General features: G+C 43.3%; 2 protein-coding genes across 2 annotated transcripts; both read left to right on the top strand.

The window, feature by feature from the left end:
* The first annotated feature begins 5,117 nt into the window (after positions 1-5,117).
* notum1a (notum, palmitoleoyl-protein carboxylesterase a) lies at positions 5,118-14,409 on the top strand. The gene is made up of 11 exons (XM_018763312.2): positions 5,118-5,422; positions 9,573-9,625; positions 10,032-10,127; positions 11,534-11,594; positions 11,837-11,895; positions 12,546-12,648; positions 12,737-12,928; positions 13,137-13,234; positions 13,371-13,518; positions 13,931-13,978; positions 14,103-14,409. Exons 1-11 carry the CDS (start codon positions 5,130-5,132, stop codon positions 14,407-14,409), a joined length of 1,458 nt encoding a protein of 485 aa, XP_018618828.2. The 5' UTR covers positions 5,118-5,129.
* A 5,055-nt stretch (positions 14,410-19,464) lies between these two features.
* myadml2 (myeloid associated differentiation marker like 2) lies at positions 19,465-22,631 on the top strand. Its single transcript, XM_018763264.2, has 3 exons — positions 19,465-19,501; positions 20,373-20,731; positions 21,176-22,631. The coding sequence occupies exon 3, from the start codon at positions 21,279-21,281 to the stop codon at positions 22,188-22,190; it is 912 nt and encodes a 303-aa protein (XP_018618780.1). The 5' UTR covers positions 19,465-19,501; positions 20,373-20,731; positions 21,176-21,278; the 3' UTR covers positions 22,191-22,631.
* Positions 22,632-24,629: the final 1,998 nt, after the last annotated feature.

The raw sequence follows: 24,629 nt of genomic DNA, 5'->3' as shown, positions 1-24,629 counted from the left end.
TCTTTTCTATTGGAATTTTATCCATTTATTTTTGCTAACTGCTTCATCATGTGATTTCCATGGCTAATCCCTAAGAACACAGGACAGGAAACACCACTATCCAGATGCCAATCAAGGAGCCTAAAAGGGTCTTGATCAGCAAAACTCAAATCAGTGAAAAGAGAAAATGCTTAGGTACAGCAAGTTGGTAATTGATTACATCATTTAACTATTTCACAGAAAAACATCTCCCCATCACATACACATCCCTCCTAATGTCGCTTTCTGTAGGCTGTAGCTGTCAAGGACTGAGGGTGGGGGTGGCTGGGGGGATGTGTCCTGAACACCCATCTGTGAATGATTGAAAGGCTTCAGTCCTGGGGATGAAGTGTGATAAAAACCGGAGGTAAAGTCAAAGAGGCTCAATGAAGGATGGACCCTTTCCTCTAGGGAATGGACGAAGGGGGTGGTACCACATGCCCACCTCCGTGCAGGCATCTGTTTGAAGTTCCCCAGTGAAAATCACCAGCTGGCTGGGTGTGACTTTCACAAAAAGGTGAGCCTGCCACAGAACCAGATTTAGTGACTAGAGCACATAAAAATGGAATTTACAAACTGATGGGATATTTTTGGAATTATTTTTACAGTTTCATTACTGTAGCACCTACAGAGTTTTAGGAAAGCAAAACTTTGGCCCAAAAGAACTTCACATCAATTCACAGCAAAACCATCAAATTTATATAAACTCATGGGAGTTGGCAGAGTCCATCTAAATTCCAAATTTAACTGCTGATTTTATTGCAGATATTTAAATTAAATGTGATCAAATGTATGAAATTACTACATTATTACTCCTTACTTTTGTAACTTTCATAAAATTTATGACTTTCCAGTTAGGCAAATTAGCAGTAACAACTTTCCTTCAGTAAAAATGTGAATGAAAGTAGTTTTTGTATTGATGATGCTTTAGTTACCAGTCAAGGAACTGCACTGTAAAAGTGAGTCAGTATATGACTGAACAGCTGGATTATAACAGCAGAACTCAATCTTTATATTTAATTATTTAACATCTTTTCAGTCACTGCCATCCAAAGACGCACAAACGCAACAGAGAAATCTTACCAGTGTTGCATCATTGCAAATCGAAGAATAGCTGCAAAGCTGCAAGTTCCTTACTTTAAAAAGCATCATCAGGAAAAAAAAAAAAAAGAAATAATTCATAATGTAAAGTGTTCCACTTTGCACATCTGTCTTCATCCTGATCTTCCACACACAGTATCATGAGTATAGGGGCGGAAAACACTCAGCCCGTTTTGCTCATTCTGTGGTTAGTAGTTTCTCTCTTTATTTCCTTTATTTCCTTATTTTAAAGCACAGCCCATTGCGAGTTTCCCAACTCCTATCCCTGTACAACACAACGCCAATCTTTGCTCTTCTCTGCCTCGTTCAGCTGCGCACTGACTGTCACTGTGACCGGGCGCCTGCTGCAGGCATTAATGAGTTAAATGGTGTTTCTACCCTCTTTTGAATGTGATGGAAAGCTTGGCGAGCACAATAGCGCTGACATGTTTAAGACAGCCGACTCGAAACGTGAATGCTTTTTCGAGTAACTGATGGACACCCGGGAGTCGAGCTCCTTGGAATATCCCACGCGCGTGTGCGCGTTCGCGTGAATGGAGCGGCGACCCGGGACAGTGTTTTATTGTGGTCCCGTTTTACACTTGAACAAAAGGCCGCATCTGATATGACAATGACGAGGAGAGACATCACAAGAGAGCGTTTCCCGGCTACCGCGTCGCTTCGTAAATTAATCCCCCCCACGGGGGCTGCGAGCCGCAGGGGGTCGTCGGAGTTAAACGTCCGGTCAGCACCACCCGTCTGGGGCTCTTTAATCTCATCGCCCTGGTGGCCGATAAATCCCAGCACGGGCATCCCATAAAGTCCATAAAACACTAATGCCTTTATGTATTTATTTGCCGCAACTGTTAATTGAGACATCATTTCCAAGTCGCTTCATAACGGGGATAAACCGCGAGCTCCATCAGGGACGGAGCCCTTTCTCTAAGAGTTTTTTTTTTCCTCTCTCTTTAAATAGTCAAGACCGCTCACTATGATAAAAATGATTGTATTATAAGGTTGGAGGTTAACGTTTTTTTTTTTTTTAAAGTGTTCAGCTGTTCGAGTGTTCAAGTCGTATGCGTAAAACATGAGGTTTATACGAATCTGTTTTGTTGCGATGCTTTGATCAGTAGGGAGCACTTTTTAAAAATGTTTAAATAACAGCTTTCTTTAGTTTTGAATAAGAGCTCATTTTTATTATTAAGAAAAATGTTATTACTTATTCTGCTTCTGCGGAGCAGTCTGACAAAGTCTCGCCCATGTTATAGAAGCAAATACAGATAGATCAAGAGCTTATTTAGTCAAATGGCCCCTCATTTTGGCATCATATTGCTGAGCCTTCCAGCTACATGTATAAATTGCATCTTCAGCTTTCATCATCTCTTGGGTGAATTGTTAACATGTATGTCGCGCGGAGAACAGGATCATAGTACATGTATCTATATCTATATATATATATAGATATTTTAACAAAGTTGTCACTTCATTTTGAAACGAAACCTCTGAATTTTCTCCTTTTTCCTCCTGCTACGACATCCGTGTTGACTTTAAAGTGCTAAGACTGACTGAGGGCTCACTTGACATCCTGTAATGCTGGAAATTACAGGGTTGCGTAAAAGAAGAGGCAACCACTCATCAGCAGCGGGTCAATTTACCCTGTCCATCTTCCAGATTTTACCCCTATGAGGCTGGCACATTCCTTCACTTGGAGAGCATCACAAGAACAGTTACATCTTTTTCCAGAGAAGTCTCTGAGATGTTTTAGCGGAGGACCTTCAGCTCCTGGGGGACATTGGTGCGTAAAGGTGCGGGCTTTCGGAAAGGATGCCGAGCTTGGGACTTCATCTAAAAAAAAAAAAAAAAAAAAAAAAAAAACAGTACAGCCGAGCGAGTCTGAGGGGGGCAGAAGGGGAGGGGTGGAAAAGAAAGAGTGATGGTTGCTTTGATCGTATGGGGGCCCCGTGCAGATAAAAGTGTCGACGTCCCTTCTCCCGTCCACATGTAGGCGACCAGGGGTCAAGGAAGTGGAGCGGAGCTGCCCGTTGGCCAAGATCTCAAGGGCGCACAAAACTGCTGAAGGTAAAACATAATAAATGCACGGCAAAGATTTCACATGAACACCACCAGCCTTTCTTTCTACCTGCCAAACATTATTTTAGCTTTAAGTTCATGAAACGTCATTTAATCACAGCATGTATGTTTTCCTTAGTCGAAGACGAGAGGCAACATCCATCTCGCCATAGATCATGAAGAAATAAGACATGATTTCATGGGAAATACGTCTTCACAAAACGTGCGGCGGAAAAAGGGCTGAAACACATGTTTTACGAGATGTTTTTAATTTGTGCTCCGCATATTGGAACAATGGCTTATGGCTGGATTAAAAACCATAATAAAATAAGGCAGTAATTATGTTTTTGAACTGAAACGAGTTGTTTCAAGTAGTTCATTGTATGTCGCACTTTAAAAATGGTCATTTCGATGATGGATGCAATTCAATTACGTAGCGGTCGCTGCAGAAATAAACACACACACTCGAAATGTCTGTCGTGCGCTTATGTACAAGTAAAAGTAAGGATGTGATTCACGTTTCGCTCACTTATGACTCTATTTGCGAGAGGATTTCCCAGAAGCGCGCGGCACGACGCTTAGTGCAGCTTCTCGTCTGTCCAAACTTCATAAAAAGTTTGAATTTTTACTTCGTGATCGTCACCATCACCACCAGCTGCCCGATAGCTGCGTAACAGTGAAGGACGCACAGAGTAACTTTAATAAGTTTAATAAGCGCCGCTGGATTCAACAATATCGATCCAAATTAGTGTAATAAATCAGGATGAAATTATAAAAAAGCAAAACGTCTGAATAGCAGACCTACGTGAAACCAACATTAATTTAACTCATATTATTACCTCGACTGCACATCAACGAGGATTCCTGGGCTATTTAATTTGAACTGCATCCTATTGGTGACAGTATCTATTAATGACTAGAATTATTAATAATAACTATGAATGGGATATTATTGCTAATTCTGTTTCCACGTTTGATATTTGATATTGATATTATCATTATTATTATATGTTTTACACGTGCAACAACAGGGTAAAACAACATGTCTGGCTGATTATTTTAATCCCCCAAGAGAAGTGCATGAGTTATGACTTTATTTCTTGTTTTTCTCTTCATCTCTCGACTCGAGTGTGCCAGAGGAGAGTTCATTCTCTCTGGCCAAATGTGTGTGGAATGGGAAATAGCCCATCCCAAGCCAAGGGAAAGCACCACATCAAATAAAAATCCGCGGATCAAAAGATCCAACGCAAGAGCTTCTTTCTTAATAAATTAAAGGGGATGTGGGGGATGGGGGTGGGGGTGGGGGTGGGGGGTCTTTCCTCGGTGGGTCACGCCCCACAGCCCGTCCCTGTACAAGGATTGGTCTTCGATGTAAGGAACGGAGGACGAAGTTTGAATAAACATTCAGGTCGTACTGAGAGACTGTTATTATTGGGCTGGAACCGCATCACTTCCAGCACTAATAAAATTCGAATCGCTTCTGATTCTCATTCTTTTCTTTCTTTTTCTGCTCGAAAACTCCAGGACACGTGTAGCAGAGGCGCACTGCTACTTCATATCCTCAGGAAAATACATGAAAACTTGCTTTTTGCGCCTTTTTTTTACCCAGAGCTTTCAGTCGTTGCCCCCCTTCGCAATGCATTTTTGAGGGTTCAGACAAGCAGATCCTGCGATCTGGAGCTGCCTCCCTCTCACCACCACCTGAGTTACAGAGACTTTCTTCCCTCAGACACCTTCACTTTTGCAGTCCATCATTTCTTAGTAGCAGTTATTAATACTCCCGTTTTCATTTCCCTTTCGCTCCTCGCAGCTAGAAGGCTCGCGATTCAAAAACGTGAAGGTGGTGCAAGAAACAGAGCAGAAAGCAAACAGTCTTGGAAGGAGAAGCGCGCCAAGGTGCCAAGTGTCCGCCGGAGAGGATGAGGAGGGCGAACGCGCTCCGCTGGGCTCTGCTGCTGCTGATGCTGCTGCAGGTCGCGCGTCTCCAAGTCCAAGGAAGGAAATTTCGAGGTGGTCGCAACCCCCAGCCACGCAGGGCACAGCCCTCCCCTGTGTACCGTGATCGGGCCGAGACCACCGAGAGCTTCTCCCTGGATTTCACGGCCGTCGAGGACAACATCGAGGACTTCATGAGCCAGGTGAAGAACCTGGCGCAGTCGCTGTACCCCTGCTCGGCTCAGAACCTCGACTACGACATGAAGCTGCATTTCCTGGAGAACACATCAGTCACGTGCAACGACGGGACTCCAGCAGGGTATGTTACTATGTATGTATGTACCCGCGCACCCTGCGCTCGACGCGTTCTCGTGACAAATTCCAGATGTGTGCTCGCCAAACGCGCCGCACAGCAGCATCCAGCATGGCCTGGGTGCCTCGCAGCGTAGATGCTGAGCGAACCAGGTCGGATCTTTAAGACACGATCGGGGAGGTGTCCCCCAGTGTCCAGCCAAGCTGTTGCCGTCCTGCTTTAAAGCGCAGTGTCTCCAAACGGAAAAATGCCGGCGTGTCGGGTTGCGCGTCTCAGCGCGTGGGCTCTGTGCATGTCCTCCGCGCTGGTCCGTGGTTTTGTGGGGCGATTCTGGTTCGTCCCTCTTTCTTTCTCACTCAGACAAGAGAAGTAATGATCGGAAACTGTTTTTTTTTTTTTCATTCAGAAACGAAAAAAAAACTTGCTCTACTCCCTGCTGTCCTGTGCAGCATTGGATCAGGTGGCTAAAAATGCGCACAAGTGAAGTGACTAACAACGGCCCTTAAGTGTCTCTGGAGGATTCTGAGATCTAAGACAAGCGCTGATGGACCCAAAGCCACTGCAAAACAACACTTTAACTGAAGCGCTTTCAGTTTAATAACTGTGTGTGAAAGGTGCTTTTGAATTGTCCCAGCAGCATGATGTCCTACAACTGGAAGGATAAATGGAATGGGATGGATGGATGGATGGATGGATGGATGGGTGTTAATCAAGAAATCAACACTTTAAAAGCAAATATCAAAAATGCTGCTAGAGAAATTATTATATTTTCTATTAAGATAATCACACCAACCAATTTCATTAAAATCCATGTTATATTCAAATTTACCAGGCAAAAGGACAGGAACAAGTTATTGGTAGATTTTCTAAACTACCCCTTGCTTTGATGTTCCATTTCATGAGACGATGCAACACGTTTATACAGCAGGATGGGAATGAATTTCGGAAGAATTATGAAAGCATGTTTCTGTTTTCGATAAGCATACGTCTTCCTTAATTATAGGTATTAAGCAGTAATGGTTTGAGCTCCTGCCTTTCTTCCAAAAGGTTGCCGGTTCGAATCCCACCTCCAGCTGCAGTACCCTTGAACAAGGAACTTACCCGAAATTGCCCAGATGTATTATAAACGGATAAATAACTGTAAGTAGATTAACACTGTGAACCACTTTGGAAATAAAGCGTCAGCTTAACGAACAAAATGTAAGCGGTTTCCTTAAGTATAAATCCGTTAAGAACAGATCAAAAATTCATTTTCCTCTGCAAAAAGGAATTAACGTCTATTGAAGAATTTTAGCAATTAATACAGCAGTTAAACAGACAAATAGTGTAGCGCTGGAAAAAGGCGTCCTAATGTGGCCATAGGCAAATGTAAGGATGCAAATGCAATACTGTACATTTATACATAGGGAATTGTTAAGTTATATTACACTGTAATAAATGATAGCGCTCAGATCATCGAGGCTCTTGCACAGCAGGTACATTTACGCTCAATCTTTCTCCAAACTGACTTACAATGTGAAACTATTTATAATGACTTGCTCGATTGTACGGATGGGTAGTTTTTACTGGAGCAGTTAGGGTAAGCACTTTGCTCAAGGGCATTATTCAAGGGGAGGGATTCGAACCTGGGTCTTTTGAGTGCAAGGGGCAGTTTTAACCACTGTGCACTCTGCTGCCATATTAAGGTAATGGAGGAGCGTTTATTGTTTTAAATATCCTTAGATGTTAAAAACTACATGGGGACATGCCAGCTCTCCCCCAGGGAGAGGAGCATCCGGCGCAAGAGGCTTACCTCCTCAGACTAATTTTCTAATAGCACTCTACGGATTTGTTAGGCCGACTTCTTTGCATTGATTTGTCACCCGAAAAAGGCTCATGGTGGCACATGGGCAGTGCGCCACTTAAAAGGCAGGGGCAGGTCATGAGGAATGTACACTTCTGAGGGCCTCTAAGAGGGTTTGTGGAATGCATGGCTTGGAGCGATTTGTCGATTTCATGGTTAAATTGCCCCTGAAGGTACAAAGATGTTCATGGAGCTTGATTTGAAGAACAAAGAAATCACGCTTGCATCCCGATCGTGCTCAGCTGAGATACAGCCTCCAGCTGGTATCACTAGAACTTTTGGAAAGTGTCTCTTTCTGACTCCTCTTGTGACTCAAAGGAGCAGCAGATTGAAAGGATCCTTTCCCTAGTGAAATCACAGTTATTTTCTTAAAATAAACACAGTTGCACAGCCATAATAGCACCATGCCCTGCGACTCTCTTCTGGGAGTCTCCATTCACTTGCAACAAAGCAAAACATTTTAAGCTTTAGAATACAAAATATCTGCTTACAGAAACACGTTGTTTTTGAAAAAGTGTAAATTGTAGAATACTAGTATGACAGATCCACTGATCGTTTATTTTGCTTTTGTCAGTACATAGGCATGAATAAACACCTTGTAACAGATACATAATGGTGTCCTGTGCATGTCTCCATTGTAAAAATCTTCCCTCAGCAATGAACCTGCACTAAGAGATGAGCAGTATCTCACACCAGACTTGAACCTTCAGCTTACTCTCAGAGCACAATGCATTTTTGCTGTAAATACTGCAGGCTTAGAGGTGTCATCTGAGGACAAGAATTAGGCAGTTTACTGGGTGCAGCAGATGGTCACACCTGTTGCTGTGGTGCCGTCACCAGGATGTCTGTGCCGCAAGCATCCCTTGTCCAATGCCAGCTGCCGTTCCTTCACTGGTAAATTGAGACTCACCCAATATGACAGTTTTTAAAGAGGAAACATCCATTGCCCTGCATCCATCTACTACAGATGCATTAGTTTTTACAGGAAGAACCTAGATAAGGATCCATTCCTACTTGGACATGACAGTAAAAGGACACCAGCTAGTGTCAAGTTTTTATATCAGCCTTGTAGTGAAAAAATATATTTAAATACTTTTGACATGATAGTTGCTTTATGGGTCAGGTGCCTCCAGAGTGTTTTTTTTTTTTTTTACATATTATTGTAAAATAATGGTGTAGCCTCTTTGATACAGTCTGTCATATGATGAAGAACAAGAGGAACAACTGACTGAGTGAAGTACTCTCATTCCTGGTCGGGGTTGCAATGGTCCGGAGCCTATCCTGGAATCAGTGTGTGCAAGGCTAGGGGGGTACACTCTGGACAGAATGTCAGTCCATCGCAAGGTCCTGGTTAAATAAAAAAACAGAAAGAAAGAAGGAGAGAGCAGTATCAAAACCTGAAACTCCCAAAAAATCAAAGCTATGAAAAATAACACCTACAGGACCCCCACAAGAGAACCTGTTATTTACTGTGTCATTTTACCGTGGTAAGGTGGGAATTACTCCATAATCCTACTGCCTAGCATCCCAAACTGCACCATCAACCCAGAACTCACAGTAAATAAAATAAAAAAGAGTATAACGCCACAATAACTCAAAAGCACAGTAAAGCCCATTAAAACAGTGGTCGCACAAAAATGGTTGTGTATTATTTCTTGATATTTATTTTCTGGTGCTCTCTTTGGGATGCTTTGTATTTCTTGAGCTGAGCACAATTGTAGTTCAGCTTTATTGTGTACAGGATGTATGTTTTCCTGTCCTTCAGAAAACCAAGCTCCTCTGGTTCTACGCCTGATTTCCGCACCTAAATTACCACTTGGTAAATAATGTATATAAAACAATGCATATAAGGTGCAGAAGGATTTGCAGATGGTACAGTCTAAAATATGCTGAAATGAACCTTTATTTCTTTTTATTACTCGAGCTGTGGTATATTTAATTTGTTGATCCTTGAACCCATGGCATCTCACTAATTTATCCTATAATACTTATGCATTATTATTCACCTAGGAAGAACTTATTCATTCACTGGTATTTGTCTTCATGCCAGCACAGTGAAAAGAAGGAATCGCTAGCAGCGAATGAAGATATCAGAAATTGCATGCACACCAGGTCTATGGAACAGTTCACCAAGAAGCAAAAATTATACTTCATCTGAAAAAGAACTTTAGCACGCATGGATTGAAAACGGATTAAAAATGATGAAATATCTCTTCACCTTTTGAGATGTCATTTGAGCCCTGTGCTTTGGAACAGAAAAGTAGCAGTGCCAGCGACTACAGTGATGTAAACTCATTCTCTTGTCTCCTGTAGATACTACCTGAAGGAGTCCAAGGGCAGTAAGCGGTGGCTGTTATTCCTGGAAGGTCAGTGTATGGACTTTTTGCTGGCGTTGCTCAGGTGTGACGAGTCATAAGCTGATATTTTGATATTGTTTTCAAAATGTCTATTTTAAAATCGGGGCAGCTGGTAGTGTAGTGGTTAGAGCTGTTGCCTCTATACAAAAAAATTGTGGGTTAAAGTTGTGAAACCCTATAATTGCTCCATTAAAAAAGTAAAAATTACCCAACAGTATAAAGGGGTAAGTAATTCTAAGTAGGTCAACACTAACTTGCTTAGGAAAAAAGCATCAGCTAAATGACTGGCACATCTTTACACAATTTGTAAAAATTATTATTTTTTTAAAATTTCCGTGTAAATGTTGATATGCTTTAAGATTGTAGTCAAATTACTGCTACCAAGAGCCAACCCAAACCTCTTCATTAACACCAGGAGGCTGGTACTGCTTCAGCAAAGCAAACTGTGACACCAGGTACGAGACCATGAGGAGGCTGATGAGCTCGACAACTTGGCCCCCGAGCAAGACAGGTGAGATATGTGATCAGACTCCTGCTGCTGTGAAAGAATCCACAGTGGAGGATATCCTTGGACACACCAAGGCGTGATTTGGACGAGATCACGGATGATGACCCACAGCACACAAATGTGTGACTTTGGCAAATGCTGAACCTCCAGAATCAGATACAGAAACATTCTGTTTCTGTCGCAAACGCTGACATACTATACTTCTGAACCAGAACAGCATTTTACTTTTTGGGATTTATAGTGATCCTCTTTATAATTCATAAATAAGTAAAAAATTTGTGTTTCTTAAAGCTGAAGCCATGGTGTTTTTTGCTGTTTAATGTGTTGAATACGTTGAACCATAATGTAGCTTTTCTCAAAAAGCCCTGAGGCTTGTGTTTTTATACTGTGTTTTTACTGTGTTAGTACAAAAACTACAACTACATGTATAGAATATGTAATTTTCCCTTACTGTCTACCAACTCCTGCAGTGTAACAGGTTATGGACTCTGATTCATGTCATACTTCCAGTGAGCTGTGCATTAATACAAGTGTAATAGTCATGTTTGTGGTCAAGAAGAAACATCTTCCATGTACATTTATTCAAGTAGCGGACAGCTTCTGCAAAGCCATGTACACCTCAGAGATCCATGCAAAGGGTGCATCACACCAACAGAAGGAGAGATCTGGATGCACACACATGATCCTCTAATACAGTCAGTCTGTCTCAAACCACAGTATAAACCAGTATACATTACACAAGTAGCTGCATATAGGGTTTTTTTTTTTTTTAAAAAATAAAGGCAGCACACACATACTGTCTGAAACTGCTCGTCCCAACCGGGGTCGCGGCAAACCGGGGCCCGACCCACCAACACAGGGCGTAAGGCTGGAGGGGGAGGGGACACACCCAGGACAGGACGCCAGTCCATTGCAAGACACCCCAAGTGGGACTTGAACCCCAGACCCACCAGAGAGCAGGACCTGGCCAAACTTGCGCATCAATAAATATGAAGCGCATTGGAGATCAGGGTAGAAGTGAGTCTGAAAGAGAAGTGTTTTGAGACTCTGGCACATAAACAAAAAAGGTCGTGCGATTATTGTAAGCTCCCCAGTCGCATGGCATCTTCAGCACCCAACACTGTTGAATTTCAGAGCAGACTGAAAAAAAGTCAATAAATAAATACATGCATACATACTATGCAAATATCAAGAAATATTACACTATTTTAATGCAGATTAATGAAAACACAGAATACAGGGTTGCCAAATTGCTGTTATTTGAAAGGGTGGGGGTGGAGAGTTGGGGGTCTTCTTTAGCGTGGGAAAACCTTTGGTCTGGTTCTATGTGTAGTGGTTCTATGTACGTGCTGTGGCGTGTTGGTGATACGAGTAAACAATGATGTCGCTTTGTATGCTGCCCTCTCCAGGCACGGGAATAATGTCACCGATGCCTGAGGAGAACCCCCACTGGTGGAACGCCAATATGGTGTAAGTAATCCGGCGACAGTACCCCCCGTCCCCGTAATTGTGCGTATGCTTAAGCATGTGGATATGCTGGTGCTGGGTGCAAATGTGCCTTTACAAACACTTTGAGGTTATGGGAGTTATCTGCAGATGATTGCAGTTCCAAACCTCATGAGCAATACACAGGACTTGGTCTTGGCTGCTGTTTGTGTGAAGTTGAGCTAGGGAGGAAGGCCGTACTCACCGTGTGGACGTTGTCATTCCAGGTTCCTCCCCTACTGCTCCAGTGATGTCTGGAGCGGAGCTTCTCCCAAAACAGAACAAGGTGAGCCAGTGCTGCTCACATCCTCCTCTCCACCCTGTAACTCAACCCTTATCCCATCTGTCAGGTCGCTGCGACACCGTAGGGCAACCGAACAAAACTGAACCGCTACAAAATATTCAACATTTCAAGCAATCTTCCCAAGTTATGAGACGATTGCGCTACACTTTACGTGCTTTGAAAAAACTGTGTGGTAAACTAAACTCCGAATTAATATCTACAAGTCCCGTGTATGGTGGGTACCGTGTGTGTTATTTTCACTTAAAGAAAACATTAGTAATCGCTACTTTTCTATCTATGGCTGAAATATGTGTACCATGATAAAGGAAGGAAATGATATGAAATGGCATGAATTATGAGTGCAAAAACTAATGGCTTGAGCAAGAACAAGAAGACGAAAACAATGATGGGATACGCTGGCATGATGGGAGCAGGCAGCCGCCAGTCAATATATAATGATGCCATGTGAAATTATTACCTGATGGAAAATAGATCCTTTGTGATCCTCCCATCTCCTTCCATGTGCACTTGGAAAGCATGTGTGTGTTTGGGTGCACAAGTGCACAGCACAGAAGGATCATTAGTGGCAGGCTTGGTCAATGGTAGGAAGAATGCTGACGGTCACACTGACACTCATTGTGTGTTGTGTGCAGGTGGCTACGCCTTCATGGGTTCTCTCATAATAAAGGAGGTTGTGAAGGACCTGCTGACTAAGGGACTGGACAATGCCAAGGTTCTGCTACTGGCTGGGAGCAGGTGAGTCCCGGTGCTGTGTGGTTCTGTGTTTGTGTTGGGGGGGAAGGGTATTTGGCTGTTATCTGTGGATCTGCTTCTGTCTGGCCAGTGCCGGTGGGACCGGGGTTCTGCTGAATGTGGACCAGGTGGCAGAACAGCTTGAGGAGCTGGGCCACGTTGGGATCCAGGTGCGGGGACTTTCCGACTCGGGCTGGTTCCTGGACAACAAGCAATACCGCTGCACTGACTGCCTGGACACCACCAGCTGCGCCCCCACCGAGGCCATCAAGAGAGGAATCAAGTAAGAGAGCCACAGCTCTGTACCTCAAGGCATGCAATCAGACACATGGGACTTGATGCTTCTCCAGTTTCTGTAAGATTCACCCTTTCCCACTGACATTCTCAACAGAGGGTATAGAATGTCACTAGGCTGGTATGCTAAAGAGGGCACAGACACTGCCCTGAAGCTCCTGTAGAACCTAAGCTCTAATGTTTGACTTGAACTTTAGGTACTGGAACAGTGTAGTTCCTGAACGCTGCAGGGAGACCCATGAAGGAGAGGAGTGGAACTGCTTCTTTGGATACCGAGTCTATCCCACAATAAAAAGTAAGCGCTGGGGTTTTTGTCTGTGTGTGTGTGTTTAAGGGAAAGAGAGGTGGTATGAGTTTGAGTTGTCCAGTTCATTCAATGTTTGCATATGAGTGCATTTAGTTGCTCTCCGTGGATTTTTGCACTTCCCCAGGCCCTGTGTTTGTGGTGCAGTGGCTATTCGATGAAGCCCAGCTGACTGTTGACAATATCCACCTGACTGGACAACCCGTGCAGGAGAGCCAGTGGCGCTACATCCAGAACCTGGGCAACGAGTTACGAAACACACTCAAGGATGTCCCGTAAGCATTGTTCGACCCTTGGGCCAAGCCGAGTGCAGCACCCTCTACACGGATGGGACACTCCTGCAGCTCACTGCTGTCGCACCTACGCGTCGGCTCAAAGTAGCACCCTGTGAAGCGCGTCATAAACATGTTGCAAACCCTATCAAAGACACGATCCTTTTTTTAAATTTCAGGCTGCAATACAGCTTCTGATCTTAAGGAAGGACCTTAATCAGTCTTTATCAAGTGAGATGCTGTATTGCAGTTTAATAGAATAAATCAAGTGCAGAGTTATGTCTGTTTGCATGCATAAAAAGTCCAGATGAATTGCAGACTTAAAGGACACAACGTATAACGTAATGTGATATGATCATCATGTAATATAATCATTGTCAGGATGATGTTCCCTCTGACTGATATCGTTTTGCAGGGCCATGTTTGCTCCAGCCTGTCTGTCCCATGAAGTCATCACAAGAAAGTGAGTAAACTGAACTCCTGATGTACGGCCTTTGTAGACTCCGTTCGATAAGGAAACACGGTCTGGTGAGTCGAGTGTCCCCAGCACAGTCACATGACAGGAGATGTTTTTGTCTATGTCACAGCTACTGGATGGACATCCAGGTGAAAGGCACTTCCCTGCCCAGAGCTCTGCACTGCTGGGACCGCAGTTTCCATGACAACAGCAAGAACAACAAGACTTTGCTCAGAGGCTGCCCCGTGCACCTGATTGACAGTTGTCCCTGGCCACACTGCAACCCTACCTGCCCCACCATCCGGGACCAGTTCACAGGGCAGGAGATGAGTGTGCTGCAGTTCCTCCTGCACATGGGCTTCGATGTGCAGAAGATGGCTGAGCAGCAGGGCATGGACCCCAGCAAGCTATTGGGCATGCTTAGCTCTGGCAGCTAAATGGGCGGTTAAGGGGAGAGTGACCCAACCTCCTTCCCTTCCCTTCCCTTCTTTCACCCTTTGTCACACACCAACAGACATCTGGCACACACTTCATCTGAACCTGTGACAAACCTTGCAGAACCTGCACCTCAAACCCTTCTTCTCTCCTTAATCCAACTGTGCAGCCATTGCCACCCACCCCTCTGCTGGCTGCCTCCTCCATTTCACCCCATCCCTCTTTCCACTTCCACACTGGAGTGACCATTACTAAGAACCTCAGTCACCATGACAACATGGCACAGGCCTCTGCTACTTGTTTCTTTTGAGAAATCTTTTGGTTATAAAAGAAAAATTCCACAAACGTAATCCCGTTTTAAGGATACTCTTGTTAATACGTTTAATTTTTTTAGTTGTCTCATTTTTAGTGTTTAATTTGTTGCATTTCTGGAAAAAAATATTCCAAGCACATTTAACTGTATTTTTCATAAGGAAATGTTTCAATGTATAATGGATACGAAACCATATCAGAGTCCACGTGTGATGAGGACTTGATATTTTTAACAACTCGTAAGTGTCTATGTAACACTGAATGCACAGACAAGGGTGGTGAGAAAAGTTCTGATTTGTATGCCTTTTTTAGTGGAAAATGGGACTCGATGACAGCTGGGTTTGGGTTAGGGAATTTAGACTCTGACGCTGGCTGACACCGTGGGCCAGAGTGAGCTGAGGACAGGCACAGCACATGAGGACCACCTTCGGGGCAGTCAGTTTCGAAAGATTTGAGTGCTGTCTCTTAGGAAATTTGTGTCTGCACACCACCATTCTTTCTGTTCAAGGGTGTATTTTTTAACCATCCTCTCATTCAAACAACTGGTGCCTTGGGATAGTTAGTGATAATGCACGCACACACACACACACACACACACACACACACACACACACACTGACTGAAGCTGCTTGTCCTGAGTGAGGTCGCGGCGAGCCAGAGCCTAACCCAGCAATGCAGGGCGTAGGGCTAGAGGGGGAGGGGGACACACCCAGGACGGGACGCCATTCTGTCACAGGGCACCCCAAGTGGGACTCAAACCCCAGACCCACCAGGGAGCAGGCATGGGCCAAACCCGTGGCACCCCCGCGCCCCCCTTTTAGAAATAACAGTAAGGTCTTAATCATTCCTGAGTATAACAGATGTTGACACTTATGGAAAAGCAGTAACCAGGTGGCTATGATGTGTCTTTAAAAACTGTAAGGACACCACTCCTGTATTTGCAGTTTTGATGAGGAAATTTCAAAATTTCGCAGCGCCTTTTTGGCTGCTTTTAAAATGTATGCTTTGCTGCCCCCTGCTGGCTGTCTGGTGATATCACAGCGGCCCATGTGCACCCACGGCAGCCTTTCTTTGAGGGGGCCACTTGCTGGAAGTCCACCTTCTCAGTTCCATCAGTGCAAAAGGGTTTGAAATCAATCTGGCCTCGGCATATGTGAGAATCATTTATGAATGTAGTTCTAGCTCAGACTCAGGCTTTTCAGAGACCTCATCCTGTATCAGTGCTTGGCTTCTCCCATCTTCTCTGATAACTACGACGCAAAATTGCTTTTTTACGAGAGAAGGCCTATAAGCAGATCCACTCTCACGAAAACGACATATTGTACTTAAAGTAAAATTTACTGTATTGTATCGTGCTACTTTCACCAAGGCATTTTTAAATAATAATGGTGCTTTACATTTTAGCATCACTCTCTGTAAGATGATTTCTGACAGTTTATGGAAGTTGTGCAGATTTTCATAACTGCTCTTTATAAGGTTTGCAGCTGTAACTTGTTCTAGATGCTGCTTGTACAGCATCAGTAAGTGAAGAGACGGACTGGACTTTACAAATAGAACATGTTGAAACACTTTTATAAGCAATATCTCGGAAGGAGTGCTACTTCATTATAAGCAGCAACTGTATGTTTCTCTGGAAAAAAACTCAAGCTACTATGGTAAATTTACATATTTATTACATTATGTAAATCATATTTATAAGTGGTGTTTTAAGAGAAGTGATTCATGGAATTGTAAATATTTTTATTTGCATGTCTTTCTACAAATGTAAAGAAAGGATACATTATAACCGTGTTTCAGAAATAATTTCCATTAAAGTTTGTTGTTATGTTGTTACTGTAGAAAATATAAAGCATTCGACTGATGCTACGAAAACATGTATTGTTTGGAAATAAAAGTAACGGATGAAATGAACTATTAATGTTCTTTGTACAATATGTCTTTGTCCCTTTAAGTATAAATATATTTTAAATGCATTTAAATATAATATATAAATTTTAGAAATATCAGGGTTATTTCCTTTCCTGAAAACACCCCATACTGTGCAGTAATATTGTGCTACCCAGGGTGTACCCCTCTGAGGTATAACTGGTGCTCAGTGACTCTAAGATAGGCTCTAAATGCTGACAAGGACAAGCAGCTAATGAAAGTGACAAAGCATTTTATTAATTTATTTGCCAAATTAAATTCTTCATTACACATATGAAGAACACATCAGCTGAAACCACTTGTCCCATGCGGGGTCAGGGGGAGCCGGAGCCTAACCCGTCAACACAGGGCGCAAGGCTGGAGGGGGAGGGGATACACCCAGGACAGGACGCCAGTCCATCGCAAGGCATCTCAAGTGAGACTCAAACCCCAGATCCACTGGAGAGCAGGACCCAGGCCAACCCACTGCGCCACCACACTCCCTTTCATTACACTAGAGACAATAGATAAACCAGAGACAGTGCTGAGAAAGTATTTGCCTCTCATAACGTTCACTATTTTTGCAGTTTTTGATGTATCATCAGCTCTTTTTGTCCATTCTACTAGTATATGGATGGAGTCTGACAGAAAACGTGACACTAGTAGTGTTTTTCATGCATTCCTTAAACAGAACAAAATTGAGCGAAAAAGTAAGTCAGTAACTGGTGATGCCACCTTTAGCTGTAATGACTGCAACTAAAAGACACTTGTATCTGTGGACCAGGAGAGATCTCACACCTCTCCTTGCAGAACTGCTTTCGCTCAGAAACATTTTGAGGTTTTAAAGCATGAAAAGCTCTTTTCAAATTTTGCCTTGAAATCTCAGTTGAATAAAGGTGTCTTCGACTAGGCCATTCCATAACTTTTTTTAGCCATTCTGATGATAACTTTCAATAAGAGTAATTGATCCATGTCCTGTAACAGCAACATGTCCTCTTCAAAAGGGAATGAGAAAGAGATGTCATGAATTCATTTACCTATATTATTTTTTTTCTATCAAATATGAGGAGCGTGTTTTGAACCCTTTCCACACATTACTTCCCATTCCCACAATATCGTTCATATGAAAATTCTCTGATCTCATTTATTTAATGCTTCCACCTTTCCTCAACCACTTTCTTGTTTTACCAAATGAGATGTCACTGGCTGGTGCCCCTTTAGTATTATCACAGCAGGAGAACCAGCACAGTATTTTACCGTAATACTTTTTCAGGAAATGACTATTCTAGACTTTGTAGCTCTAAATAGGTCCCTGGTTAGAGAATTTCTGTAGACTTGATATTATGCACCATGGTGGTACATCATCAGATGAAGTTAATAATGGGTTAAACTTACATCACTTCACTTCACTTGAGTTAAATTGTACATTTCAGAATATTTTCTGGCAACAATACTTTTGAACTTTTATTCAAGCATCTTTGTGAAGGAAGAAACATACATCTTCTCCCTTTTTGCCACGTGTCATGTTTTAATTGTTTGTGTTTAATTTTTTGATGCTCGCCACTTAAAAGCAATGAACTCACTTTTACTATGAACAATGGCAACGCGTCCTCAGTGTCGGATTTATCCTTCTTTGTATTTCACTGGCCTTTTTCCATTGTTAGTAGAGTTCTTCTCTCAAACCAACTAAATCACTTTTACTGGAAACCACAAGCAACACCTCCTCACCGTCAGCTGACCTCTTGTTCCTCCATTGGTCACTAGTTCAGGTCAGTCACAAGTTTCCCTTTGACCACTCAAGTGCAGTCAGAGCTCTTACCACTAACTCTTTAGGAAAGAGGTCATTTCAACATTTCAGTAGTAAGCTCAACTTTGGGAGGCTGGTAAGAGGAGCAGCGAAGCCACTTTGTCAGAATTCAAGGCCTCTAATTCTGTTTAAATTTATATTTTATTGTTAATTTGTCATTTTGATGACACGTTCACCCAAAGCAAGCAGAACTGTTTACTCGTTTATGCAGCAGGGTATTTACAACAGAGCGGCTCAGGGTAAGTACATTGCTCAAGGACACTGCAGTAGTGTAGGGAAATGGATTTGGACCAGCAACCTTTAGGTTTTCTTTACATTTATTCATTTGTCCAAAATGAGATTACAAGTCATCATTCACTACTGCACTCTACTGCCATGGATTCTCACAGTTCATATGAACTCACAAAACATGAGGTGTGTGTTATACGTATATATTGTATTATATATCATATATACATATTGTGAACACTGCATTTTATACGCTTCTCTAAATTTTTCTTGAAGAATGGAGTTATTGGAGGAGTTGCTCCTACATTACTAGTTTAAGTAAATATATGGTTCTCCACTAACAAACATTTGTGTTTCTAACATGTTAGTAAGTAGTAAGTTTGAAAAGAGCTGTTAAAACTAATACAGGTTAAAGCATTGCCATTGTAGTTAAATATTTGCACCTCATCTTATCAATGCAATTGAGTTACAAAATATGGAACTTCTTTTGTTTGTAGCTCAAATAATTTTTACTCATGAGTCACAGTCAAATCCATTTGTTGCTTAGGCTCTGCAAAAACCTCAGCTATAGCAACAACAAATAAATAAATTGTTCACTAAAATTAACACTGAACCGCAGTAAAAAAAAAGAGTTTAAAATTCCTGAAAATAAAAATATATTATCTCTGTAAATTTTTGTAATCCCCATTGTTGACTAATTCATGTACAGTGTGCAAATTCCCTCATGTTCTTGACACGTTACGCTTTGTTTATCGTCTCCAATTTTGTCTCCGCAGCAACAGACTGCCTCTTCTTACTGGTGCTATATGGCAGCACTTTACCAACGTCTCTCAGCTCAACAGGTAAACACTGGTTGCGTTCACTCCACTGCAGACATTCCGGAAAGCAGAAGCATAAAAAAGTTATGAAATTGTTTTTAAATTTTGAAAATTCTCATCTGAACCATAATTAACCAGAGGAACAAGTGCTCTGTCAAAGTACTGGTGATCTGGAGTGTTATTTCGCGTAGAACTGCCACTCAGGCGTTGTGATTAAACATCAAATTTCTGAACGCTTAAGTTCTAGAAAGTTTGCAAAGGTATGTCAGCATTAAAAAATATGTTAATTAATTCTATTAATACGCTACTTGTAGATGGACAAAAGAATGTATAGTAATGGGGTTTTATTTGTCACCAGCGACTGTGAGTCACTGAACCTCAAGATGACCTACCTCTCTATTATTCCGCTATAAAATACAAGGTTTAGGTGTCACTGTCTCTGAAGTTGCCGAACAGCAACATACATAAAATAAATACTCGCTCTCCAGCAACACAGTGACCCACCATGAAGCACTGAACCCTCTTTCTGGAAAATGCAAGTGGTCTGTAACTTCCTGGCCTCTGTCCCACTCAATACCACCCCACCCGAACCCATCCTAGAAGTCAGAGTCAGTAATGTGTAGTTTTGCAAGGGTGCAGTGTGTAATTCTTTGCATGCTCCAGCCTGACTTGGGCTTTTTCTGGTTATGGACCCTATCATTAGAGTATGGGGAAATGCCAGTCGTCCAGTGAAGGCTGCTGGAAGTCAGTAGGGCAGGGTCCCCGGGTCCCCGGGTCCCCCTGAGAAATGTGACTCCCTGTACCGAGGCGTAGTGCTACCTCTGTAACTCACCCACCCCCCATCCCGCCCATTCCTGTGTGGGAAACAGAGCTCCTATTTATAGTGATCTTGCAGGCTCGGCAAGCGGAGAGAGCGTGAGTCAGCTGAAGGGTGAGAGGAGGCACAGGCAGTGGAGTGGAGCAGCCAGATCGGATTGGATCGTCAGGTTGTTTCGGTGGCACCGGGGAGCGGACCTGCAGCGAATGTTGGCTGGACGCCGAGCACTGACACAGGAGGCAAGAATCTGAACAGCAAACACAAGGCCGGGTGGACGGATCTTACAGTAAGGACCATCACCTGAGCAAAAAAGGAGCATCCTCGGACCGGACTCCCGGAGGACTTTTTGCAACACTGTCCACCAGCCAGAGATCCTCTGCAGTGCCGCAGTTTGGAACTGTCTTTCTTTGCCAGACGCTGTGGCGCAAGACCTACAGGTACCGACCACTTTGTCCTTTCTATGTGTAATCCTGGTCGCACATTAATAATAAATGTTTCACGTGTTTATGTTTTCACGTTCAGTACACATAAGTAGTATATCATTTAATGTCTGATCATGTGTACCGCATGCAAATTAAATGTTAAAAAACTTCTCTAATATTCTCTATTCTTTCTGTGTTCTAATCTTGAGTCTAGGTTAAAGCTGCCGACTAAGAAAGGTACATTTGTTGTACAGATCTAAATTTAATCCCATTTCAAGCTCTGTAAGCACAGGGTTTCAGAACTGCTGATACACTGTACTGTTTATGGGATTTGGTGAGTTACAGAAACAGTAATACTCAGTTGCCGTCTGTAATTTGAAACCGTCCAAACCGCCTTAATTACAAAGCGATGCAGGAAAGCAGTGGCTGGGATTTGTAATTAGAGTGGTCTATATACAGAGTGGGCGTGACATCAGGGAGAAGCACAGCAGAAGCCAGTGAAAGAACCACCCTGTGACTGGAAAGCGCAACCTGTCCTGAGCAGGAGGGGTCAGGCCTGGCCATGGATCCCCACGGAGGACACTACCTGAACAAGGCAGCGCTACTGTCTCCGCTGGGTGCCGCAAGGATAGCCCAACTGGTCCTGGGCTGCTCCACAATGAGCCTCGTAGCACACCAGGCAGGCTACAGTGCCAACTACGGGATCTTCTGCATGTTTGTGTGGTGCTTCTGCTTCGCCATCACAGCGGTGGTGTTTACGCTGGACGTCACTCGTCTCCACGGATGTATGCCCATCTCCTGGGATAACTTCACAGTGGCATTTGCCATGCTGGCCACGCTCATGTACATCACTGCCTCTGTGGTCTACCCTGTCTACTTTCTGCGCTTCGAGTGCCCCTCCGGCCGTTGCGAGGAGCGTGACTACCGCATTGCCGTCACCGTCTGCTCTAGTATTTGTTGCTTTGCCTACGGTGCCGAGGTCTTCATCACTCGGGCGAAGCCAGGCCACGTGGTGGGCTACATGGCCACGGTGTCAGGCCTGCTCAAGGTGGTCCAGGCCTATATAGCCTGCATCATCTTCGGGGCTTTGGCCAATGACAGCGAGTACAACCGATACATTGCCACACAATACTGCGTGGTGATCTACAGCCTTTGCTTCGCCGTCACCGTGGTGGTGGTTGCGCTGACTGTTACAGGGCGCACCTCGGCCTTGCGTTTTCCCTTTGACCGCTTTGTGGTCATCTACACCTTCCTGGCTGTACTGCTGTACCTGAGCACTGCTGTGATCTGGCCCGTCTTCTGCTTTGACAAGAAGTACGGGACACTCCAGCGGCCGTCAGGCTGCCCACAGGGAAAGTGCCCCTGGGACAGCAAGCTGGTGGTGGCTGTCTTCACCTATGCCAACCTGGTGCTGTACATCGCTGACCTGGTGTACTCGCAGAAGATACGCTTCATCTCCCAACAGCCAGCCTGAAGGTGGACGTAGATCTCGCTGTGCCACCATATGGACTCGTGGATCTGATCTTCTTTCCTACACCATTTGGAGGGACTTCTCTAAAAATGTCTTGAACATATCTATTGTCGGCTGTTAAGCTGTTTAACACTCTGACGTGTTTCTCCTCATCTTGCTGCCTTAAAAATGACTTTAATATCATTTATTGAAAAGAAAGGTTCTTTCATGGATGGATGGTATCATGTATTACTTTAGAGAGGAGACAGAATCTCCACCCGTTCCATCCTCTTACCTGTACCCCTGCCCTCCCTGCTCTGTTGCAGAACCACATTCCTGGACTGCAACCAGATATGACCAGTATCTGCTTAGAAAACTTAGCTCTCTGCCTGGAAAATAGGAACCCATCTGTCTCAGCTTCCTTCAACTCTTTAACAAATGCAGCCAACCACCCCCCCCCACCCCCGCCCCCCACTCTTTCCAGCCAGGAAATGTGTCACTCATATTCTACCTGCAGAAAGGAATCCTAGTACATACAAAAAATGGTTAAGTGAAAAAGAGGTGGTGCTCAGAACACAGATAGGTGTCTCAAAGTTGCTAACAGTATACTCATTCTGTTATATTTATTGTATTTATTTTAAGGGTGTTAGCATATTGAACTATTCTTTTATTTTTATATAACTGGATTGACATAATCTAATTGTGCGGTTCCCACAATGACCGGTTCCCATAATACATTGTACGTTATACCGTACTGACACTTCCAATTGGTACTGTAATGATAGATTTACTTGCAGGGAAGCAGCATTCCGTTTTTGTTCACCACCAGCTGAAGTGCATAGTGCTGCTCAAATGTATCATACAGTAAATTACTCATGAATACTGTTGCCATGTATTTGTGCTTCTCTGTTGAACCTTAGAGCTCTATGAGGCTAGGATTACCTTGCATGTATCCACAGATTTATACATTCAACACTAGAATGAGTGCCAATAATAACGAAATTAAGGGAATTTTCAAGAACTGAGTTTGGAACTCCAGATTATAAAGCAAATGAATATCCATAATTATCATTGAAGGCAAAGGTTGCGCACTCTGTCACAAAAGAGGAACTGCTGAGGTTCTCTTGAAGGTGTTTACCGAAATGTCTACACTAAACATCAAGTTGGATAAGTTGGTAAAGAAATGTTGCATTTTACAATGTGTAAGTCACTTTGCATAAAGCAATAACCTTGTTGTATTGGAGCTGCACATCTATAGTGTGCTCTCTGATGGTTGCAGTGTTCAATAAATGTTGTGCCTTTCATATATTTTCTGATCTGTGCTTTCCATGACCAAACAACAATATTTACCAACTGAGCTATAAATAGAAAAAACTTAAAAAAAATGTGAAAAAATACATTCGGCCCATAGCAGAGAGGTGTTTTTTCGGCTTACAGAGTTTCCCTTACTCCAACACACCCGTACAGGTGGCCAGCTGACTCGCCCAAACAGCTGATAATGTCTGGGTAGAAAATTCCAGACTAAGTGAAGCCTACAGGGTGTATTTATTTCATGATCCCACGTTCATGGCTTTCCTTTCGTTTTTTATAACATAAGTAGTTTGTTCACATGAAGAGAGTTTTTGATAAAACTGTGATTAAGGTGGTAGAAGGAAATGTCAAAAAATTACTAAAGAAGAAATCCTTTATAAGCCAATGTAAAAAATACATAGAAACGTTGGGGCAGCTGGTAGAGTAGTGGTCAGAGTTGCTGCCTCTTCTATCTCCAGCTGTATTACCTTTAAGCCACTTACTTATCCAGTTGCTCCAGTAAAATTGTCCATCTGTGTAAATAATTATGAGTTGTTTTGGAGAAAAGTGTCAGCTGAATGAACAAATGCATTGACTGCTTGATGTAACACTGAGGGTGATCATGAATGTTGTAGTTTCTTGATTACTCATGACTGCAGCTAGAGGGTTTTTAGGTGGCATCCTGTCATTCCCAGTAAAAGTGATGCAAGATTTTAAATTTAGGGACAGTTACAGGCATGGGAACTAAATGGACTCTGCTTGCTGCTAAGGACATCAAATCTTTATGCTGTGAAAGGATGATCAGCTGGGTTAGGGTGTGATGGCACAGTGGGTTTGACGGGGGTCCTGCTGTCTGTTGGGCCTGGGGTTCGAGTCCTGCTTGGGGTGCCCTGTGACGGACTGGTGTCCCATCCTGGGTGTGTCCCCTCCCCCCTCAGCCCTGCACCCTGTACTGCTGGGCTAGGCTCCAGCTTGTTGCAACCCTGCTTGGGACAAGCAGTTTCAAATAGTGTGTGTGTGTGTGTGTGTGTGAGGATGATCAGCTGTTGATGAAGCAGGCCTTTGATCATGTGGGCTGATCCCCAGCCAAAGTAGTGCTTCTGGGTGAAAGTCAAAAATAACTGGACAAAAAACTAAAACCCTGTGCCATCACAACTACTTCCCACAGAATCC

Source organism: Scleropages formosus, chromosome 3, assembly GCF_900964775.1.
Source record: "Scleropages formosus chromosome 3, fSclFor1.1, whole genome shotgun sequence".
In the NCBI taxonomy this organism is placed as follows: Eukaryota; Metazoa; Chordata; class Actinopteri; order Osteoglossiformes; family Osteoglossidae; genus Scleropages; species Scleropages formosus.
The sequence above is the reverse complement of the archived record's forward strand: the minus strand, read 5'-3'. Positions and strand labels throughout refer to the sequence as shown.